The sequence below is a fragment of the Staurois parvus genome, unplaced genomic scaffold (assembly GCF_062004578.1).
Source record: "Staurois parvus isolate SC_StPar_1 unplaced genomic scaffold, SC_StPar_1.0 ptg003601l, whole genome shotgun sequence".
NCBI lineage: Eukaryota > Metazoa > Chordata > Amphibia > Anura > Ranidae > Staurois > Staurois parvus.
In genome coordinates, this window is record NW_028321397.1 from 885960 (window position 1) to 904561 (window position 18602).

Consider the following 18602-nt stretch of genomic DNA (forward strand, 5'->3'; position numbering starts at 1 on the left):
ATCTATACTGGAAGGCTCACATTTCTCCTATTTGTAGGAAATAGAAGGACCTCCTGAGGTATTCTCTCATTTCTTCTGTAGAAAAGTCCGTCTCTCCCTCCTGGGAAGTGGCAGCCGTCTCCTCCAGCCGGTCTCTTATCGTGATCAGTCTGTCAGCACTGTGTGTAGGTTCTGCAGAACAAGGAGACTTTGTATGGGCTGCCAGGCGGCCATTGTTGGGGCAGTGACTGGGCTGCAGTGTGACACAATGGTAGATGTTAATCCAGGCGGAGTGTGAGAGGCAGCGTCTGTCTTCTGCTCTGTGATCAGGACCAGGTTTAATTATTACTGACAATGACCTCTGCACTGCCATCCTCCTGGCTGCCTGCAGGCTGATGGGAATACCTGAGCTCTATAAAACACTTCAGGACTGCCAGCATCAGAGATCAGCACTGGACCGTGAGAGACGCACACCGATACCCAGGTACCACTGAAACTCCGATATTACCAGTAGTCGGGTACCACTGGCATTCAGATAATACCAGCATTCAGGTACCACCGACTGCCAAGTACTACTAACATTCAGGTACCACCGACACCAAAGGACTACCTCTGATACACAGGTAACACCGACACCCATATAATACTAGCATTTGGGTACGACCAACACCTAGGGACCACGAATAGTCAGGTACTGCTGACCCAGAGACTACCAACAGTCAGCAACCACCAATATGTAGAGACCATCAACACTCATACCACAGAGCCAGAGACTATTGACATTCAGGGACTACTGACACCAAGGTACCACTGATACCCAGAGACTACCAACATTCAGGAGCCACTGACGGGTACTGACAATACTTGGGTATCACCAACATCCAGGGACTAGCATCAGTCAGGTGCCCCTGACACCTGGGGACTACCATCACTGGGGTGCCCCTGACATCTGAGGACTACTAACACTAGGGTACCACTGACGCCCAGGGACTACCATCACTAGGGTGCCACTGACACCTGAGGGACTTCCACCCGAGGGCGACTAACCTAAGGACTAGTTCCCGGGGACTACTATCACTCAGATACTACCAACACCTGGGGACTACCATCACTCGGGTGCCACCAACTTTCAGGGACCACCATCACTCAGGTGTCACTGACACCTGGCGACTAACCTTATCCGGGTGCCAGCAACACCTGGGGACTACCATCACCGACACCTGGGGACTACTACCTGGGGACTACTATTACTCAGATACTACCAACACCTGGGGACTACCATCACTCGGGTGCCAGCAACACCTGGGGACTACCACCTAGAGACTGTTAACATTTGGGTGCCACCGACACCCGGGGACTACTAACACTTGGGTACCACCGACACCCGGGGACTACCAACACTTGGGTGCCACCGACACCCAGGGACTACCAACACTTGCGTGCCACCGACACCCGGGGACTACCGACACTTGGGTGCCACCGGCACCCGGTGACTACCACCCAAGGACTACTAACACTTGGGTACCACCGACACCCGGAAACTGCCAACACAAGGGTACTACTAACACCCAGTGAAGGCCAACACTTGGGTAATGCCGACAATCAGCCCAGACACTCCGGTACTACCAACATCCCAGTCTGAGACAAGATGGGGAAAGGGGGTTCTGTCCAGCACTTGATGGAGTTCTTTATATTATTATTACTGTTGTCACATTTGTTTTTACATGTTCAGGAAGCTAATCCTCCAAATATATTGAAAGAGTAGTGATGTCACACCTATACGTTTTTATATTCAGTGAGTAGATTGTCGCTGCTACAAGATATATGTTAGATTTGGGGGGCAGTGATGTCAATTAAGTAGACCATACACTCTGATTGTACAATCTCCTTTAGATCTACCATAATGTATGTATTGCAAGGGCCTGCCCGATGGATACCGAGAGAGAGAGAGAGAGAGAGAGAGGGGGGGTGGGGTTTGTCGTAATATGTCCCCAGTATGAGATTGTACAATCTGGTTGTATATTGTATGGCCAGCTTTAAAGGGTTATAAATGTTACTTCTTCTCTCCTGTATATTCTATGTGGAGAGTAGTGATATCAGTCCTGGAAGAGATACATTGTATACAGGTATAACTAAACGTCCGTAAAGTGAACTAGTGTCACCTATGAGATAGATATAGATTATATATACAGGATATAAATGTTTTTGGGGTTTTGGTGCTGCAATTTAGCCACCATCTCCTATACTTGGAAAAGTTTTTACACAATCTGACCCCTTGACATTCTCAACACTTTTGTTGCAAAACAGAGGAAGTTCTGGGTGTCAGCCCAAAAGATACGCTACATGCTTCTCTGCTTAGAGAAAAAACGTTTTTTCTTTTTTTTAATGCCTGCGTTTCAAAAACAAACAAGCTCACCAACCGTTATTCCATTGCCATGCACATGGGTGGCTGGCTCTGAATTTGTACTCGGGTGTAATCTTACCTAATCTGGGACGGTATATAGATAATAGATCTCTATTGTGTAATTGGGTGCAGCCCGGATTACCAGAACATTGCACAAGCGGCTTCAAGAACAAATTAAAGGGTCACTCCACCCAAAAGTGATATTGGGGTTCATTACCATAATTCCCAACTCTGTTCCTGTCCACCAGGAGTTGTGTCAAGCTGTCACATTAGAGTGCATAGCCCTGTGTGAGCTCCAACCAGATCAGCTTTGCACTTTCTCAAATATTTCTGTTCCCTCGTCTTGGTGAATGGAGCAGTGGGGAGCACAGGTTTATTTCCATGATTTTCAAGATCATTGACCTCACTAATAGTCTCCAGTGGGGCCTATGGCACTTTCTCTGTCTGGCTCGGTCTCTGGCTTGGTCTTTCTCTGTCTGGCTCTGTCTCTGGCTCGGTCTCTGGCACTCTCTCTGACTTGGTCTTTGTATGGTTCAGTCTCTCTCTCTCTCTCCCCCCTCTCTCTCTCTTCCCCCCCACTCTCCTCCCCCCTTCTCTCTCCCCCACTCCCCCCCTCTCTCTCCTTCTCCCCCTCTCTCTCCTCCCCCTCTCTCTCCTTCTCCCCCTCTCTCTCTCTTTCCCCCCTCTCTCTTTCCCCCCCACTCTCCTCCCCCCTCTCTCCTCCCCATCTCCCCCCTCTCTCTCTCCTCCCCCCTCTCTCTCCTCCCCCCTCCCCCTTTTGCTAAAGATTTTCTCTGGCATGAAGGGTTCCCAAATAACAATGCACCACTATATTTACCTGTGTAATCTTTTAGCATAATTACTGGTGTTTATGTAATACAAGATCTTCTCCAATTATTGAGTAAGCACCATGGGCCACTGGCAGGGAATACTGTCTGGAGCCACTCATGTCCTTCTCATATTCATTCAATGGTGTTTGTTTTGTGAATTTTGAATAGCCCTGAGTAGCAGGATATTAAATTACACTGGATATTCACAGCATAGTCAAAAACCACTATTCTGCCTCTTACACCCCCTGCTGTGCTTTTGTCCTGAACATAATTAAGAAACTATATAGAAAAGTGCCAAACATTCTCCATAACCCTCAATAAATGATAAGAGAGAATAACTTCGGCCACATTAAGCAACATTTATTGGAACATGAACTTTGCCCCTCCCATGCAGAACACTGAGCCTCCTATATTCCTGAAGGATGTTCTGGTGTATTCTGCTAACCAACCTTTCCCAGTATGATTGCAGCCAGTATCAACCACTAGACTGCATAGAACACCATCAGTAGAATTGAATCCTATACCTGCAGGGACACTTTAGATTAGTGGTTTGGTTTATGGGGCAGATTAAAATTTGGGATTAGGTTGGGGGTGGATGAGTATGTGGTCAAAAATATATAAATAGAAGTTAACTGCAGAGAAAATGGTTTGGCACAATGAGCAGCAGAACCAGAAAAATAGGCAGCTAATATTATATACAAATCTTGACTATTCATGTAAAAGTCAAGCTTCATCCCGCCCCTTCGGAGCCTCCACTATGGTCAGTGAGGCTTTCCATTTCTATTAAAGGGAATTTAAGGTGACCAGATTTTTCAAAGGGAATCCAGGGACACCTTACTGACCATACCTACTTTTATGTGGGTGAAGAAGGGGGGTAGGGATAATAGGGGCATGGAAATCCCAATAGCTAGTACATGCATTTTTCTATCAGGTGCTAAAGGGGTGTAACCACATATTAACACTAGAAATTCAGAAGGACCCTCTGCAAACTGGTATACCAATGTGCAGAGGGTCCTTCAGAATTTCTATTGCAGTTCCCCGGCACAAGAAATAACAATGTGGTGAAAAATCCATATCCTTACCTCTCACAATGAAGTCCGAGCCAAGAGGTGAGGGACAGGGAAGACCATGACATGTGACATCATTAGTATCCCTGAACATAGCTGGGAGCATACACATCATTCCCTCCTGCTTGCTCCAAGCCAATCACACGAACATCGCTAAGATAACTGCAGCCGTCTGAGCCGGAGATGCCATTTTTTTAAAGCTGGAATGAAATCGGAGACAAATTTCTTTTAACTAAGGATGAAACTGGGGACCTTTTCTTTTGTTTGCCTGGGGACAGTCCCCAAAAAACAAGGACTGTCCCTGGAAACCAGGGACATCTGGTGCCCCTAGACCAGTGGTGGGCAACCTTTTTTTTCAACTGAGCCAAATCTCGCCAAAACCACGATTGAAATGTATTTTGAGAGCCACATTTTTAAAACTGAAAATACATCCCCCATATAGTAATTCATCCCCCATAGTAATTCATCCCCCATATAGTAATTCATCCCCCATAGTAATTCATCCCCCATATAGTAATTCATCCCCCATAGTAATTCATCCCCCATATAGTAATTCATCCCCCCTATAGTAATTCATCCCCCCTATAGTAATTCATCCCCCATAGTAATTCATCCCCCATATAGCAATTCATCCCCCATAGTAATTCATCCCCCCCCATAGTAATTCATCCCCCATATAGTAATTCATCCCCCATAGTAATTCATCCCCCCTATAGTAATTCATCCCCCCTATAGTAATTCATCCCCCATATAGTAATTCATCCCCCATATAGTAATTCATCCCCCCTATAGTAATTCATCCCCCATATAGTAATTCATCCCCCATATAGCAATTCATCCCCCATATAGTAATTCATCCCCCATAGTAATTCATCCCCCATATAGTAATTCATCCCCCATAGTAATTCATCCCCCATATAGTAATTCATCCCCCCTATAGTAATTCATCCCCCATATAGTAATTCATCCCCCCTATAGTAATTCATTCCCCATATCAATTCACTTACCTTTGCTCCGCGCGTTCTTCTCGACGTGTTCCCGCGCCGTTCTGGTCTTCAGGGCGGACTGTGAGAGGAGAGGAGTTCGTCACGCTGCCCCGCCTACATCCTGACAGCTGCAAGGTCCTGACTTTTGGGGCGGCCGCCCGAGAGGAGGGAGGGGGGCGGGCGCCCGGCACACAGAAGAGCCGCATTTAAGTTTGTAAAGAGCCACATGTGGCTCGCGAGCCGCGGCTTGCCGACCACTGCCCTAGACTTAAGCGATGGAAGGGGGGAGTCCCTGGGGTGAGAGTGAAACATTTATGTATTTATTTACAGTGCATTCAGAAAGTATTCACAGCTTTTAAATTTTGCCACACTTTATGTTACAGCCTTATTCCAAAATGGATTCAATTCATGTTTTTCCCTCAACATTCTACAAACAATACCCCATAATGACAACGTGAAAGAAGTTCATTTTTTAAATCTTTGCAATTTATTAAAAATAAAAAATTAAAAAACCGCATGTACATAAAGTATTCCCAGCCTTTGCTCAATACTTTGTTGAAGCCCCTTTAGCACCAATTACAGCCTCAAGTCGTTTGGAGTATGATGCTACACGCTTGGCACATCTATTTTTGGGCAATTACTCCCATTCTTCTTTGCAGTACCTCTCAAGCTCCATCAGGCTGGATGGGGAGCGTCAGTGCAGAGCCATTTTCAGATCTCTCCAGAGGGGTTCAAGTCTGGCCTCTGGCTGGGCCACTCCAGGACATTCACAGAGTTGGCCCGTAGCCTCTCCTTTGTTATGTGGGCTCTGTGCTTAGGGTCGTTGTCCTGTTGAAAGATGAACCGTCGCCCCAGTCTAAGGTCCAGAGCGCTCTGGAACAGGTTTTCATCAAGGATCTCTGTACATTGTTGCATTCAACTTTCCTTTGATCCTGACTAGTCTCCCAGTTCCTGCCACTGAAAAACATCCCCACAGCATGTTGCTGCCACCACCATGTTTCACTGTAGGGATGGTATTGGCCAGGTGGTGAGCTGGTTTCCTCCAGACATGACGCTTGGCATTCAGGCCAAAGAGTTCAATCTTTGTTTCATCAGACCAGAGAGTTTTGTTTCTCATGGTCCGAGAGTCCCTCAGGTGCCTTTTGGCAAACTCCATGCGGGCTGCCATTTGCCTTTTACTGAGGAGTGGCTTCCGTCTGGCCACTCTACCATACAGGCCTGATTTGGTGGAGTGCTGCAGAGATGGTTGTTCTTCTGGAAGATTCTCCTCTCTCCACAGGGAAACACTGCAGCTCTTTCAGAGTGATCATCGGGTACTTGGTTACCTCCCTGGCTAAGGCCCTTCTCCCTCGATCGCTCATTTTGGCTGGGCGGCCCGCTCTAGGAAGATTCCTGGTGGTTCCAAACTTCTTCCATTTACAAATGATGGAGGCCACTGTGCTCATTGGGACCTTCAATGCTGCAAAAATGTTTCTGTACCCTTCCCCAGATCTGTGCCTTGATCCTGTCTCGGAGGTCTACGGACAATTCCTTGGACCTCAGGGCTTGATTTGTGCTCTGACATGCACTGTTAACTGTGGGACCTTCTATAGACAGGGTTATGCCTTTCCTAATCATGTCCAATCAACCAAACTTCCCACAGGTGGACTCCAATCAAGTTGTGGAAACATCTCAAGAATGATCAGTGGGAACAAGATGCCCCAGAGCTCAATTTTGAGTGTCATGGCAAAGGCTGTGAATACTTATGTACATGAGGATTTTTTTGACTTTTAATAAATTGCACAGATTTCAAAATGAACTTCTTTCACGTCGTCATTATGAAGTATTGTTTGTAAAATGTTGAGGGAGAAAAATTATTTTAATCCATTTTGGAATAAGGCTGTAACATAAAATGTGGCAAAAGTTAAGCGCTGGGAATACTTTCTGGATGCACTGTGTATAGTGCTGCCTTATTACGTAGTGCTGTACAGAGCACGTAGGGATATATTTGAGCCAGTCTGGACCAGGGGTGGACTGACAACTCATGGGGCCCCTGGGCAATAGGGGATCATGGGGCCCCTGTGTCCTTGCCCAAATTCAAAAAAGCCTATGAAAAAAGTACCAGAGGCATCTCATGGGGTCCCCTACTGACCCCGGGCCCTCGGGTTTCCAAATGGTCAGTCTGCCCCTGGTCTGGACCCAACAAGACTAACCTGTACACCGAGATAAGATAACATTGTATTCCGTAGGCTCCACTTGACACCGGTAAGTATTTGCTGGAGGATTCCATGTCTCTAATTAGAGAAAAACCCCATAATCCCAGCACCAATAGAGCTTTCTCCTCTACGGATTATTTTTGGCAAACGCTATCTTGGACGTGCTTTAGCTGTAGGCATGAGTGTACTAATTACTACCTAGGGGTGCGAGGCTATTGGATTATCAATGTTTTATTATTTCTCAGGATTACTGGACCCTTATGCATTGTGCATCAGCTATGTAATTATAGATAATAGTCCTCAGCGGATGGCGGGGCCATTAGTACCACAATTCAAGACTGGCTTCAAGTGTACCTGTCACTCCGTAGCCATTTTTGTTCCCTGGTCTAGCATTCAGCCATGGTTGAGGTACCTTTAGATATTAACACAGTCTAGCGAAAGCCCAGCTCCTGCCAACACTTTTTATTGGTGCTTTGTATGTGTGCTTACTGGTTCGAGCCTCTGACCCTACCAGAGAATTTTACCCTTCTATCCTGTGAGGACAGAAAACGATGGGAATTTTCCCCAACAAAAAAGATGCCTTTATAGAATATGGAGGGAGGGTTTGAACTTCTGAAAATGGTTTTTATTCCAGTCTGTGACTTCCTGTTCCATTGACACTCACCCTTATTCTGTATCGCTTACAATATATGTATTATGTCTGTTTTGCATTGAACTGCATGAGGTTATTATAGTTCTGTAGTATGCTGACATTTAATGGCAGTTTTGGGCCATTACAACATTATTATTTTGTGATTTTAGTTTCTCCCTTTTTGTCTTCCCCTTCTGTTCAGTCCTAGGCTGACCCGTTCCCTCAGTCAGTGTTTTCCTAATCTCAGGGTCTATGCAAAGTACTAGGTCTTCAAAAGACAGGAAAAAGCATCCTCTCTACTGCAATTAGCTAAAGTAAATTTGTGTTGGATTCAACTTCTGTGTCTTATTGAAGAGTTAAGCTGCCTGTGGATGGTGCCAAGTCAGCAGGTGACCATATTGTCTGGGCAGACTGTGTCTAATGAGGCATGTCAATGCATAAAGTGGTATTTGAAACGGAACACTCCTTTCCCCATGTCTTGCATGGGCACAGGAAGTCAAGGAAAACCTATTTAATTGAATAGTTGCTTTTCTGAACCCGATTCATTAACTATCTAGTCAGAATGCAGAGCCATTGCTTACTTTTTCTGTGTTTAACCGCTTCTGTGCCACCCTATACCAGAAATACTGCTACAGGGCGCCACGGGTGCGCAAAATTTCATATATATGTGATTTCGCAGTTCCGGGTAGGGGGCGCATGCGCTCTACCCACGGCGCCATTCACGGCCTTGGCTGTCAATAACCGGGGCCCAGCCGGTGATTTCTTGCCACCACCCGGTGATTGCCGAGAATCTCCGATGGGGGAGAAACCTGTGTATAAACAACGCAGATCTCTCCCGTCAGCTCCTGCACACTGCTTTGTATGACTCTGCATAGCACAGCCATACAAAGCAGCGTGCTTACAGCACACCCACACAGTGAAACAGCACACAGTTAACCCTTTGATTGCCCCAGATGTTAACCCCTTCCTGCCCAGTGTCATTACTACAGTGTCAGTGCTTTTTATTAGCACTGATCACTGTATTGGTGTCACTGAGGATGTCAGTGACACCAAGTCAGTTCCCCCCCAGTGTCAGAATGCCCACCGCAGTCCCGCTATAAGTCGCTGATCGCCAATACTACTAGTAAAAAGAAAAAAAATCCCAGTATATATACCGCAATTTGTAGACGCTATAACTTTCATGTAAACCAATAATTTTTTTTTTTTAACAAAGACATGAAGCAGAATACACTTTTGGCCTAAATTTATGAAATCTGATTTTTTTTTTTTTAGTTTTTACTGGACATGTTTAATAGCAAAAAGTAAAAAATATTGTTTTTTTCTCAAAATTATTGGTCTTTTTTGTATGTAGCGCAAAAAATAAAAGCACAGGCAATCAAATACCACCGAAAGAAAGCTCCATTTGTGGGGAAAAAAGGATGTAAGTTTAATTTGGGTGCAGCGTTGCATGACCGCGCAATTGTCAGTTAAAGTAACGCAAAAAATGGCCTGGTCAGGAGGAAAGGGGGGGGGGGAATCCTCTGGAGGGCGAGGGGTTAAATTCCAGCCGCCTCCTATTTCTCTACCAGGAGGAAGTAAAGACCTGACCCTTCCCCAATATATGCAAAACATAGTTTTTAGGCTTTAATTTCAATTAAATCTGGCGACCAGGGGCGGACTGACCATTTGAGCGCCCGGGGTCAGTAGGGGGCCCCATGAAATGCCCCTGGTACCTTTTTTATAGGCTTTTTTGGGTGTGCTTTGAGTGTGGGCAAGGACACGGGGGCCCTATGATCCCCTATTGCCCGGGGGCCCCATGAGTTGTCAGTCCGCCCCTGCTGGCGACACCACTGTAATATAAAGACTAAACCCATCCCTAGGACACGGCAACATTTGGAATCCGCTTCTGTGGATCCGTCATTTTATCGGTTCTTTGTTGTCGGCCATATTCTTATAAAAGTTTGTCTGAACTCCTATAATAGCTGCCTTTTTGATGTTTGTCAGGTGCAGGGTATAAATCACTGTGCACGTGTCCTAATGTTTATACAAGAAAACACCACGAGCCATAAAATATTACAATGCTCAATAAATTTTTCAGAACACCGATCTCTAAATCTCCCAGTTGTGCCAAGTGACGGCAATCAGAAACAGATTGCCACTTTATCAGTGGACTTCCTTGTGGGTGTACAGTTGTCCATTCGTTATTGCTGCACTATTAGAATATAATGATGTTTGTTTTGTGTCATAAAGGTCCCAGCAGCTGGCAAGAGGTCCAATCGCATGATGGGTGGGGCTAAAAAGCGAAAAGAGGTCAAGGATGACGGGGTTGATGACGGGGTTGATAGCCAATCAGTGAAGAGCATGGAGTCAGAAACTCTGCAGCTGAAGAAACGGGCAAGTATATGTTCTGACTCTTGTTTTTCATTCTTACTAGTGAATGGATAGGCTGCATTCTCAGTGATGTCATCGGTCTCTAGTGAATGGATAGGCTGCATTCTCAGTGATGTCATCGGTCTCTAGTGAATGGATAGGCTGCATTTTCAGTGATGTCATCGGTCTCTAGTGAATGGATAGGCTGCATTCTCAGTGATGTCAGCAGTCTCTAGTGAATGGATAGGCTGCATTCTGAGTGATGTCATCGGTCTCTAGTGAATGAATAGGCTGCATTCTCAGTGATGTCACCGGTCTCTAGTGAATGGATAGGCTGCATTCTAAGTGATGTCAGCGGTCTCTAGTGAATGGATAGGCTGCATTCTCAGTGATGTCACTGGTCTCTAGTGAATGGATAGGCTGCATTCCCACTGATGTCATCGGTCTCTAGTGAATGGATAGGCTGCATTCTCAGTGATGTCATCGGTCTCTAGTGAATAAATAGGCTGCATTCTCAGTGATGTCATTGGTCTCTAGTGAATGGATAGGCTGCATTCTAAGTGATGTCAGCGGTCTCTAGTGAATGGATAGGCTGCATTCTCAGTGATGTCACTGGTCTCTAGTGAATGGATAGGCTGCATTCCCACTGATGTCATCGGTCTCTAGTGAATGGATAGGCTGCATTCTCAGTGATGTCATCGGTCTCTAGTGAATGGATAGGCTGCATTCTCAGTGATGTCATCGGTCTCTAGTGAATGGATAGGCTGCATTCTCAGTGATGTCACCGCTCTCTAGTGAATGGATAGGCTGCATTCTCAGTGATGTCACCGCTCTCTAGTGAATGGATAGGCTGCATTCTCAGTGATGTCAGCGGTCTCTAGTGAATGGGTAGGCTGCATTCTCAGTGATGTCATCGCTCTCTAGTGAATGGATAGGCTGCATTCTCAGTGATGTCATCGCTCTCTAGTGAATGGATAGGCTGCATTCTCAGTGATGTCACCGCTCTCTAGTGAATGGATAGGCTGCATTCTCAGTGATGTCACCGCTCTCTAGTGAATGGATAGGCTGCATTCTCAGTGATGTCACCGCTCTCTAGTGAACGGATAGGCTGCATTCTAAGTGATGTCATCATTCTCTAGTGAATGGATAGGCTGCAGTCACAGTGATGTCACTGGTCTCTAGTGAATGGATAGGCTGCATTCTAAGTGATGTCATCACTCTCTAGTGAATGGATAGGCTGCATTCTCAGTGATGTCACTGGTCTCTAGTGAATGGATAGGCTGCATTCTAAGTGATGTCATCACTCTCTAGTGAATGGATAGGCTGCATTCTCAGTGATGTCATCGGTCTCTAGTGAATGGAAAGGCTGCATTCTCAGTGATGTCACTTTATATGTCATTTTCTAAGAAAAAGCAGTGTAAATACATGAATTTATCCTGGCTGCTTGCAGTAAATGAATAGCAGGGCTGGAATGTGAGAAGAAGAAGAAGCAGCACAAGTAGCCAATCACTTATTGTGCGGACAAGAAGCATGGTGATAGGAGGAGAAATCACAGTGACAGAGTAGTGAGCATATCACAGGTTGGGGACTGGTCCGGGATCACCTGAAGAGGAAGATGAAAGAGAGCGCACAAACCTTGCGCATTACCTCAATAAATAGTGACTAATTTTATTAATAAGGAAATATACTCACAAAATGATTGTATAACAGGCATAAGTAACCATAATCCAAACAGGGTTACAGGTAAATCAAAAAGGGGGGAGGGATGAAGGCTAACGCGTTTTGAAGGGTGCTCCCTTCTTCATCAGAGCTGGGTTGAGCAGATAGAGACTTCAGTATGGCAGAGTTCCCATGGCAAGGAGATATTCAGCCACTGAGTGTCAGTATTACAGCAGTTCAGCCTGTTTGAGTCCTTGAGCGCAGGAGATAATGGATCTTTGGTGACTTTTGTCCGGGATCACCTGAGCCCAGAGGAAGTGGGTTGAATGCTGCTGGCCTTAGACTGAGGACATCTAGTTGCAAAATGAAAAGGAGATCTTTAGAGTAAATGTGAATAGTGCAGCAAAATCCCCTTTTGCTCTGTTACCTGCATTGAGCTGTTCATTTTTCGCTTGTTATTTTGGCTGGGGTTCAGATTAAAGAATGGACTTGGACAAAAGTTGGTAGCGGTTTCATTTAAGATCCCCCTGGCTCCATTTATGGTTTGTAGCTGGAAGGACATGGCTTTGTTACCCATAACGTGTATTAGTGCAGGTGAAAACCCCATAGTGTGTGGCTGTAATTGGCCAACTATGGGGTTGATTTATTGAATCTGGAGAGTGCAAAATCTGATGTACCTCTGCATAGAAACCAATCGGCTTCCAGATTTGTTTTTTTGTCAAAGCTTAATTAAACCAACTAAAGTCAGTGCAAAATCTGGTGCAGCTGTGCATGGTAGCCAATCGGCTTCTCTCTAGTTTTAGTAAATCAAACCCTATGACTGTAAGGGGTTCACCAACTCCCCAACAGGTACTCTGTCACAGAAGATGTCTAATTACTACCACTACACATCTGTAAAACATACATTATCTCCTTTGTGAATGCAGCAATAAAACTAATCCCTGGTTTACACCGGTGCGGCTTGTCATGCAACTTGACCGTTCCAAATCGTATGACAAGTCATACCCTATTGTTGGCAATGGAACCGTTCAAATCGGTGCAACTTCGACTGATTTGAAAGAAGGTTCCGGAACAATTTTTTTGCATATTTCAGGTGTGACTTGCATAGACACCTGTGCATGAAGTCACACAGATGTCAGGCAAGTCGCCCTTGAAATCACACTGACCTGCGGCTTTGAAATCGTGCGACTTGGAGTCAAGTCTCATGATTTCGAAGTCGGATTCAGTGTGAACCAGGGCTAAAGGTCACCCAGTGACACATATGTGCAGTGTGTGGATGTTAAAGGTGAACTTCACTTGAATCATGGGTAGCGAGGACCTGCAAGGTTGGCACTAGGAGCTTACACTAGACAGCGGTTCTCAACCAATAGCCTCACGTCCCTAGGTAGTAATTAGTACACTCATGCCTACAGCTAAAGCACGTCCAAGATGGCGTTTCCCAAAATAATCCGTAGAGGAGAAAGCTCTATTGGTGCTGGGATTATGGGGTTTTTCTCTAATTAGAGACATGGAATCCTCCAGCAAATACTTACCGGTGTCAAGTGGAGCCTACAGAATACAATGTTATCTTATCTCGGTGTACAGGTTAGTCTTGTTGGGTTCCAGACCAGGGGCGGACTGACAAGTTGGAAACTGGGGCACTGCCCGAGGGTCCTGGGGCCAGTAGGGGGCCCCATGAGATGCCCCTGGTACCTTTTTCATAGGCTTTTTTGAGTTTGGGCAAGGACACAGGGGCCCCATGATCCCCTATTGCCAGGGGGCCCCATGAGTCGTCAGTCCACCCCTGGTCGCGACCCCTTTGGGGGTCAAACGACCTTTTCACAGGGGTCGCCTAAGACCATCGGAAAACACATATTAGAACTAAGACACCGCTCCTCTATCCGTCTCCAGGTGGGCCCGCTCACATGCAGATATGCCCACATACGAGTACCCGGCGTGATGACATCATCGCGCCAACCCCATCACAAACACCCCGTACAAATACAGGTGTATGTGACAGGGTTGGCGCCATAATGTACTTATGTGGACGAGTCACACATGTGTAAAGAGCAGCTACTTTGGAGAAAGCAGCAGTATTGAAGGTAAAACGACACTCCATGAATTATAATTGTTTTTGTGATTAATCACTATGCTTTAATTATGTTCAATTTGTAGCAATGAAAATACATCCTGCATATCAGATATTTACATTACGATTCATAATAGTAGCAACATTACAGTTATGAAGTAGCAACGAAAATAATTCTATGGTTGGGGGGTCACCACAACATGAGGAACTGTATTAAAGGGTCGCGGCATTAGGAAGGTTGAGAACCACTGCTCTAGAACGTCCCCATAAAGACTATACAAATAGGATTGTAAGCTCCCAGGATCAGGGCCCTCCTATCCCTCTTGTATTGAACTGTATTGTTGCTGTATTGTCTCCCACTATAATGTAAATGAGCAAACCGTTGGCGCCATAAATCCTGTATAATAATAATAATAATAATACAAATGGTCGCACACCGGCAATATTTGTCTTACCGAAGGTTAACGTACTAGCCTATTTTTGCATTGAAACCTGGAGTACCTAGAGGAAGCCCCCCCCCCCAAAACACAAATAGAGCAGACTTTCTTAGCAGGAACTGAACCCTGGACCCCATCACTGCAGGGCACCAGCACTAAACCCTAAGCCTTCGTACAGCCCACCCACCCACACTATCTGTTACAGAGACCGGAATCCACCACTGCCGTGGAATAATGGCGGTACTAAAAATGGTCCATGTTATATTTAGTCTTCCAGATGTGCGGTTCATGGATTGGGATTCTGTTGTGTTATTGGAAACCCCGATGGATGGGAAGTGGGGGGAGGGGGGTACGAGATGTGAATAATTTAGATAACTTACAGATTAAGGTGATGTGATATCTCACTGAGGGGGATGCAGCATGTAGGCGTCCAGGAAAAGACTAATAACTCAACCCATAGACAATTCATATTGATCGGCCTGCTGTGCTTAAATATAGCTGACTCCGATCCGCACGAAGACAAGATATTTCCATCCGATGACTCAGTCTCCAGCTGCTGTTTATTAACCTGCTTCAATAGTACGTGAAGCTTTCATTACATCGTGTGGAAAATACACTCGTTTCACAAAGATAACACACCGGGATAAGGGTCTCTGTCTTTAAAAAGTGTTGGCTATTTTCAGCGGAATTATTATAATTATTATTATACAGGATTTATATGGCGCCAACAGTGTGCGCAGCGCTTTACAAAATGAAGGTAGACGTTACAGTTACAATACAGTTTGGGAGGAAACAGAGGGCCTGGCTCATTAGAGCTTACAATATAGGCCCTCTCTTTCCTCTTGTACCAAACTGTTGGCACTATATAAATCCTGTATAATAATTATAATAATTCCGCTGAAAATAGCTGACACTTTTTAAAAACAGAGAATCTTATCCCAATGGTAGTCAATAAAATAGGTGATCGCATACATTGGTGGCCAGTAGTAGATATACCCCCTGACACTGCCCCCACACTGCTGGTCAGTGGTGAATGTTCCCCTTTACAATGGTGGTCAATGGTAGATGTGCCCCATTACATTAGTGGTCAGTGGTAGATGTGCTGTCTATATATTGGTGGTTAATGGTACATGTGCCCCCTATACGTCAGTGGTAGATGTGCCCCCACACTGCTGATCAGTGGTGAATGTGCCCCTTTTTACAATGGTGGTCAATGGTAGATGTGCCCCATTGCATTTGTGCTCAGTGTGCCGTCTATATATTGGTGGTTAATGGTAGATGTGCCCCCTATATGTCAGTGGTAGATGTGCCCCCTATACGTCAGTGGTAGATGTGCCCCCTATACATCAGTGGTAGATGTGCCCCATTACATTGGTGATCAGTGGTAGATGTGCCCCCACACTGCTGGTCAGTAGTGAATGTGCCCCTTTTTACAATGGTGGTCAACGGTAGATGTGCCCATTGCATTAGTGCTCAGTGGTAGATGTGCCATCTATATATTTAGTGGTCAATGGTAGATGTGCCCCCTATACATCAGTGGTAGATGTGCCCCCTATACATCAGTGGTAGATGTGCCCCCTATACATCAGTGGTAGATGTGCCATCTATATATTTAGTGGTCAATGGTAGATGTGCCCCCTATACATCAGTGGTCAGTGGTAGATGTGCCCCCTATACATCAGAAGTAGATGTGCCCCCTATACATCAGTGGTAGATGTGCCCCATTACATTGGTGGTCAGTGATGAATGCGCCCTTTTTTACATTGGTGTTCAGTGGTAGATGTGCCCCATTGCATTAGTGGTCAGTGGTAGAGGTGCCCTCTATATATTGGTGGTCAGTGGTAGATGTGCCCCCTATACATCGATAGTCAGTGGTAGATGTGCCCCCTTACACTGCTGGTCAATGAGAGATGTGCCCCCTTACATTGATTGACAATGGAAGGAATGCCCTATTACATTGCTCAGCTCTAGCCAACTCTGGAGGAACCCCAGGGTTCCACGGAACCATGATTCACAGAGGCTGCTCTAGGGAACATTTTTGCAGGTTAAGGGGCCATATCTTTTGCAGATAAAGTCCCTCCAAAAATGATCAGCCCCAGCTGAAGTTTAGTGAGCTTAATCATCCACTGGAAATTTTGGCCACCTTGGGGTATTTTCAATCACTGCTACATTCTACAGCAGGGGTGTCCAAACTTTTTTCAAAGAGGGCCAGATTGGATGAAGTGAACATGGTGGAGGGCCGAACATTTTTCCGAACATTCTTTGAACCATTACAATTAAACGCAAATAAATTATTTTATGCCAAGTTAATTGCAAACGACATACTTTTCATTTCATAACATTAAGATCAACTGACAGCTGAGTTTTCACAATGTATTGAAAATAAATTAAAAAAAAACTTACCTGCACTAATGTGAAGGGTGAAAAAGGTAGCTGGAGCTGAAGTCTCTGCTCGGCAGCCGGGAGGGGAAGAGAAACACACTTCACGCTGGAAGCCCGGCCCTGACTTCACCGCCCTCTGTCGCTCCCAGCGCGGCGCAGTCACGCATGCGCACTGCTCTCAAGCAGAAGACTGTCTGCCACAGAAGGGAGGGCCGTGCGACAGCCGCGTTTACACAGACCAGGGAGAACGCGCCGCAGTCAGGCATGCGCACTGCCCTCTGCTCTCAAGCAGAAGACTGTCTGCCATAGAAGGGAGGGCCGTGGGAGGGCCACATTACACAGAGCAGGGAGGGCTGTTGGAGGGCCGTATTAAACCGACCCCCGGGCCGTAAATGGCCGGACTATGGACATGCCTGTTCTACAGTATATAAAATCCAGTTAAAAGCCCTGAAAACTAGTGGCACGTCTTTGTAGTGGGTACAGCAGCTGATATCTTACCGGTCCATTTCCTGAAAGATATAGGGATTATGCACGGAGGTCCCAAGTTCATTTCTCACCCGGGATAAAATCTTTGTACAATGTGTACACTCAATTGCCAAATGTTTATCGACACCTGACTATGACCCCTACCTATATAGCCAAAAGTTTGTGGGTCTCTTCAAAATAACTGAGTTAAGGGTACTTTTAATAATATATCTTGCAAGGACAAACAATTGTGCTCTTCCAAACTTGTGGTAACCGTTAGGTGAAGACCCTTTTTCTGTTCCACCATGACCAGGGGCGGACTGACAACTCATGGGGCCCCTGTGTCTTTGCCCAAACTCAAAAAAGCCTATGAAAAAGGTACCAGGGGCATCTCATGGGGACCCCTACTGACCTCGGGCCCTCGGGCAGTGCCATTTCCAAATGGTCAGTCCGCCCCTGACCATGACTGTGCCCCTGTGTACAAAGCAGGTACCATAAAAGCACGTTTGACAAGTTTGTTGTGGAGAAACTTGAGTGACGTGGACAGAGCCCTGACCTCAACCCTACTGAACACTTTTGGGATAAAATGAAATGTCGGTTGTGATCCGGGTCTTCTCATTCAGCATCAGTACCTGACCTCACAAATGGGCACAAATTCAAACAAACACCAAACTCTTGTGGAAAGCCATCTTGGATGCGTGGAAGATATTATAGACACAGAAGGATGGCAACTCTATATTGTTGGCCATGGTTTCGGAATGGGATGTCCAACAAGTTTATATATTTGTATTGGTCAGTCGTACACAAACCTTTGTCCATACAGGGTATATTTTCCGTGTTTTTGTATCAAGTACATAGAACTAGTAATGCACCGATATATCAGCCGCCGTAAATTATCGGCCTAAAATGGGGTTATCAGCATTTTGCCAATAGGAAAAAAAAAAGTGCCAATAATGACCAAAAAGATTCGCTTACCTCACGCGTATTAAGCCCAATGCTGACCGCTCTGTCTTCGTGGCCATTACTCTGCTCCATTGCCCGCCCTCAACAGCCCGGCTATTTTCATTTAAATTCATGATAATAATTAAAAAGTAGAATATGAAAAAAAAAAGGTGCCAATAATGGCCAAAAAGATTCGCTTACCTCACGC

The 18602-nt window shown here is 45.6% G+C and overlaps 1 protein-coding gene across 2 annotated transcripts in view; it reads left to right on the top strand.

The window, feature by feature from the left end:
- The first annotated feature begins 255 nt into the window (after positions 1-255).
- SLC7A9 (solute carrier family 7 member 9) overlaps positions 256-18602 on the top strand; it is a 61070-nt gene continuing 42723 nt past the window's right edge. Inside the window, exons 1-2 of one of the 2 annotated variants that reach the window (XM_089667811.1) lie at positions 256-463; positions 10322-10465. In XM_089667811.1, the coding sequence (XP_089523937.1) occupies positions 10352-10465 (114 nt within the window). In that variant the 5' untranslated portion in view covers positions 256-463; positions 10322-10351. Of the gene's footprint in view, positions 464-490; positions 603-10321; positions 10466-18602 lie in introns of those variants that run through there. The other variant, XM_089667812.1, reaches the window with a different exon arrangement.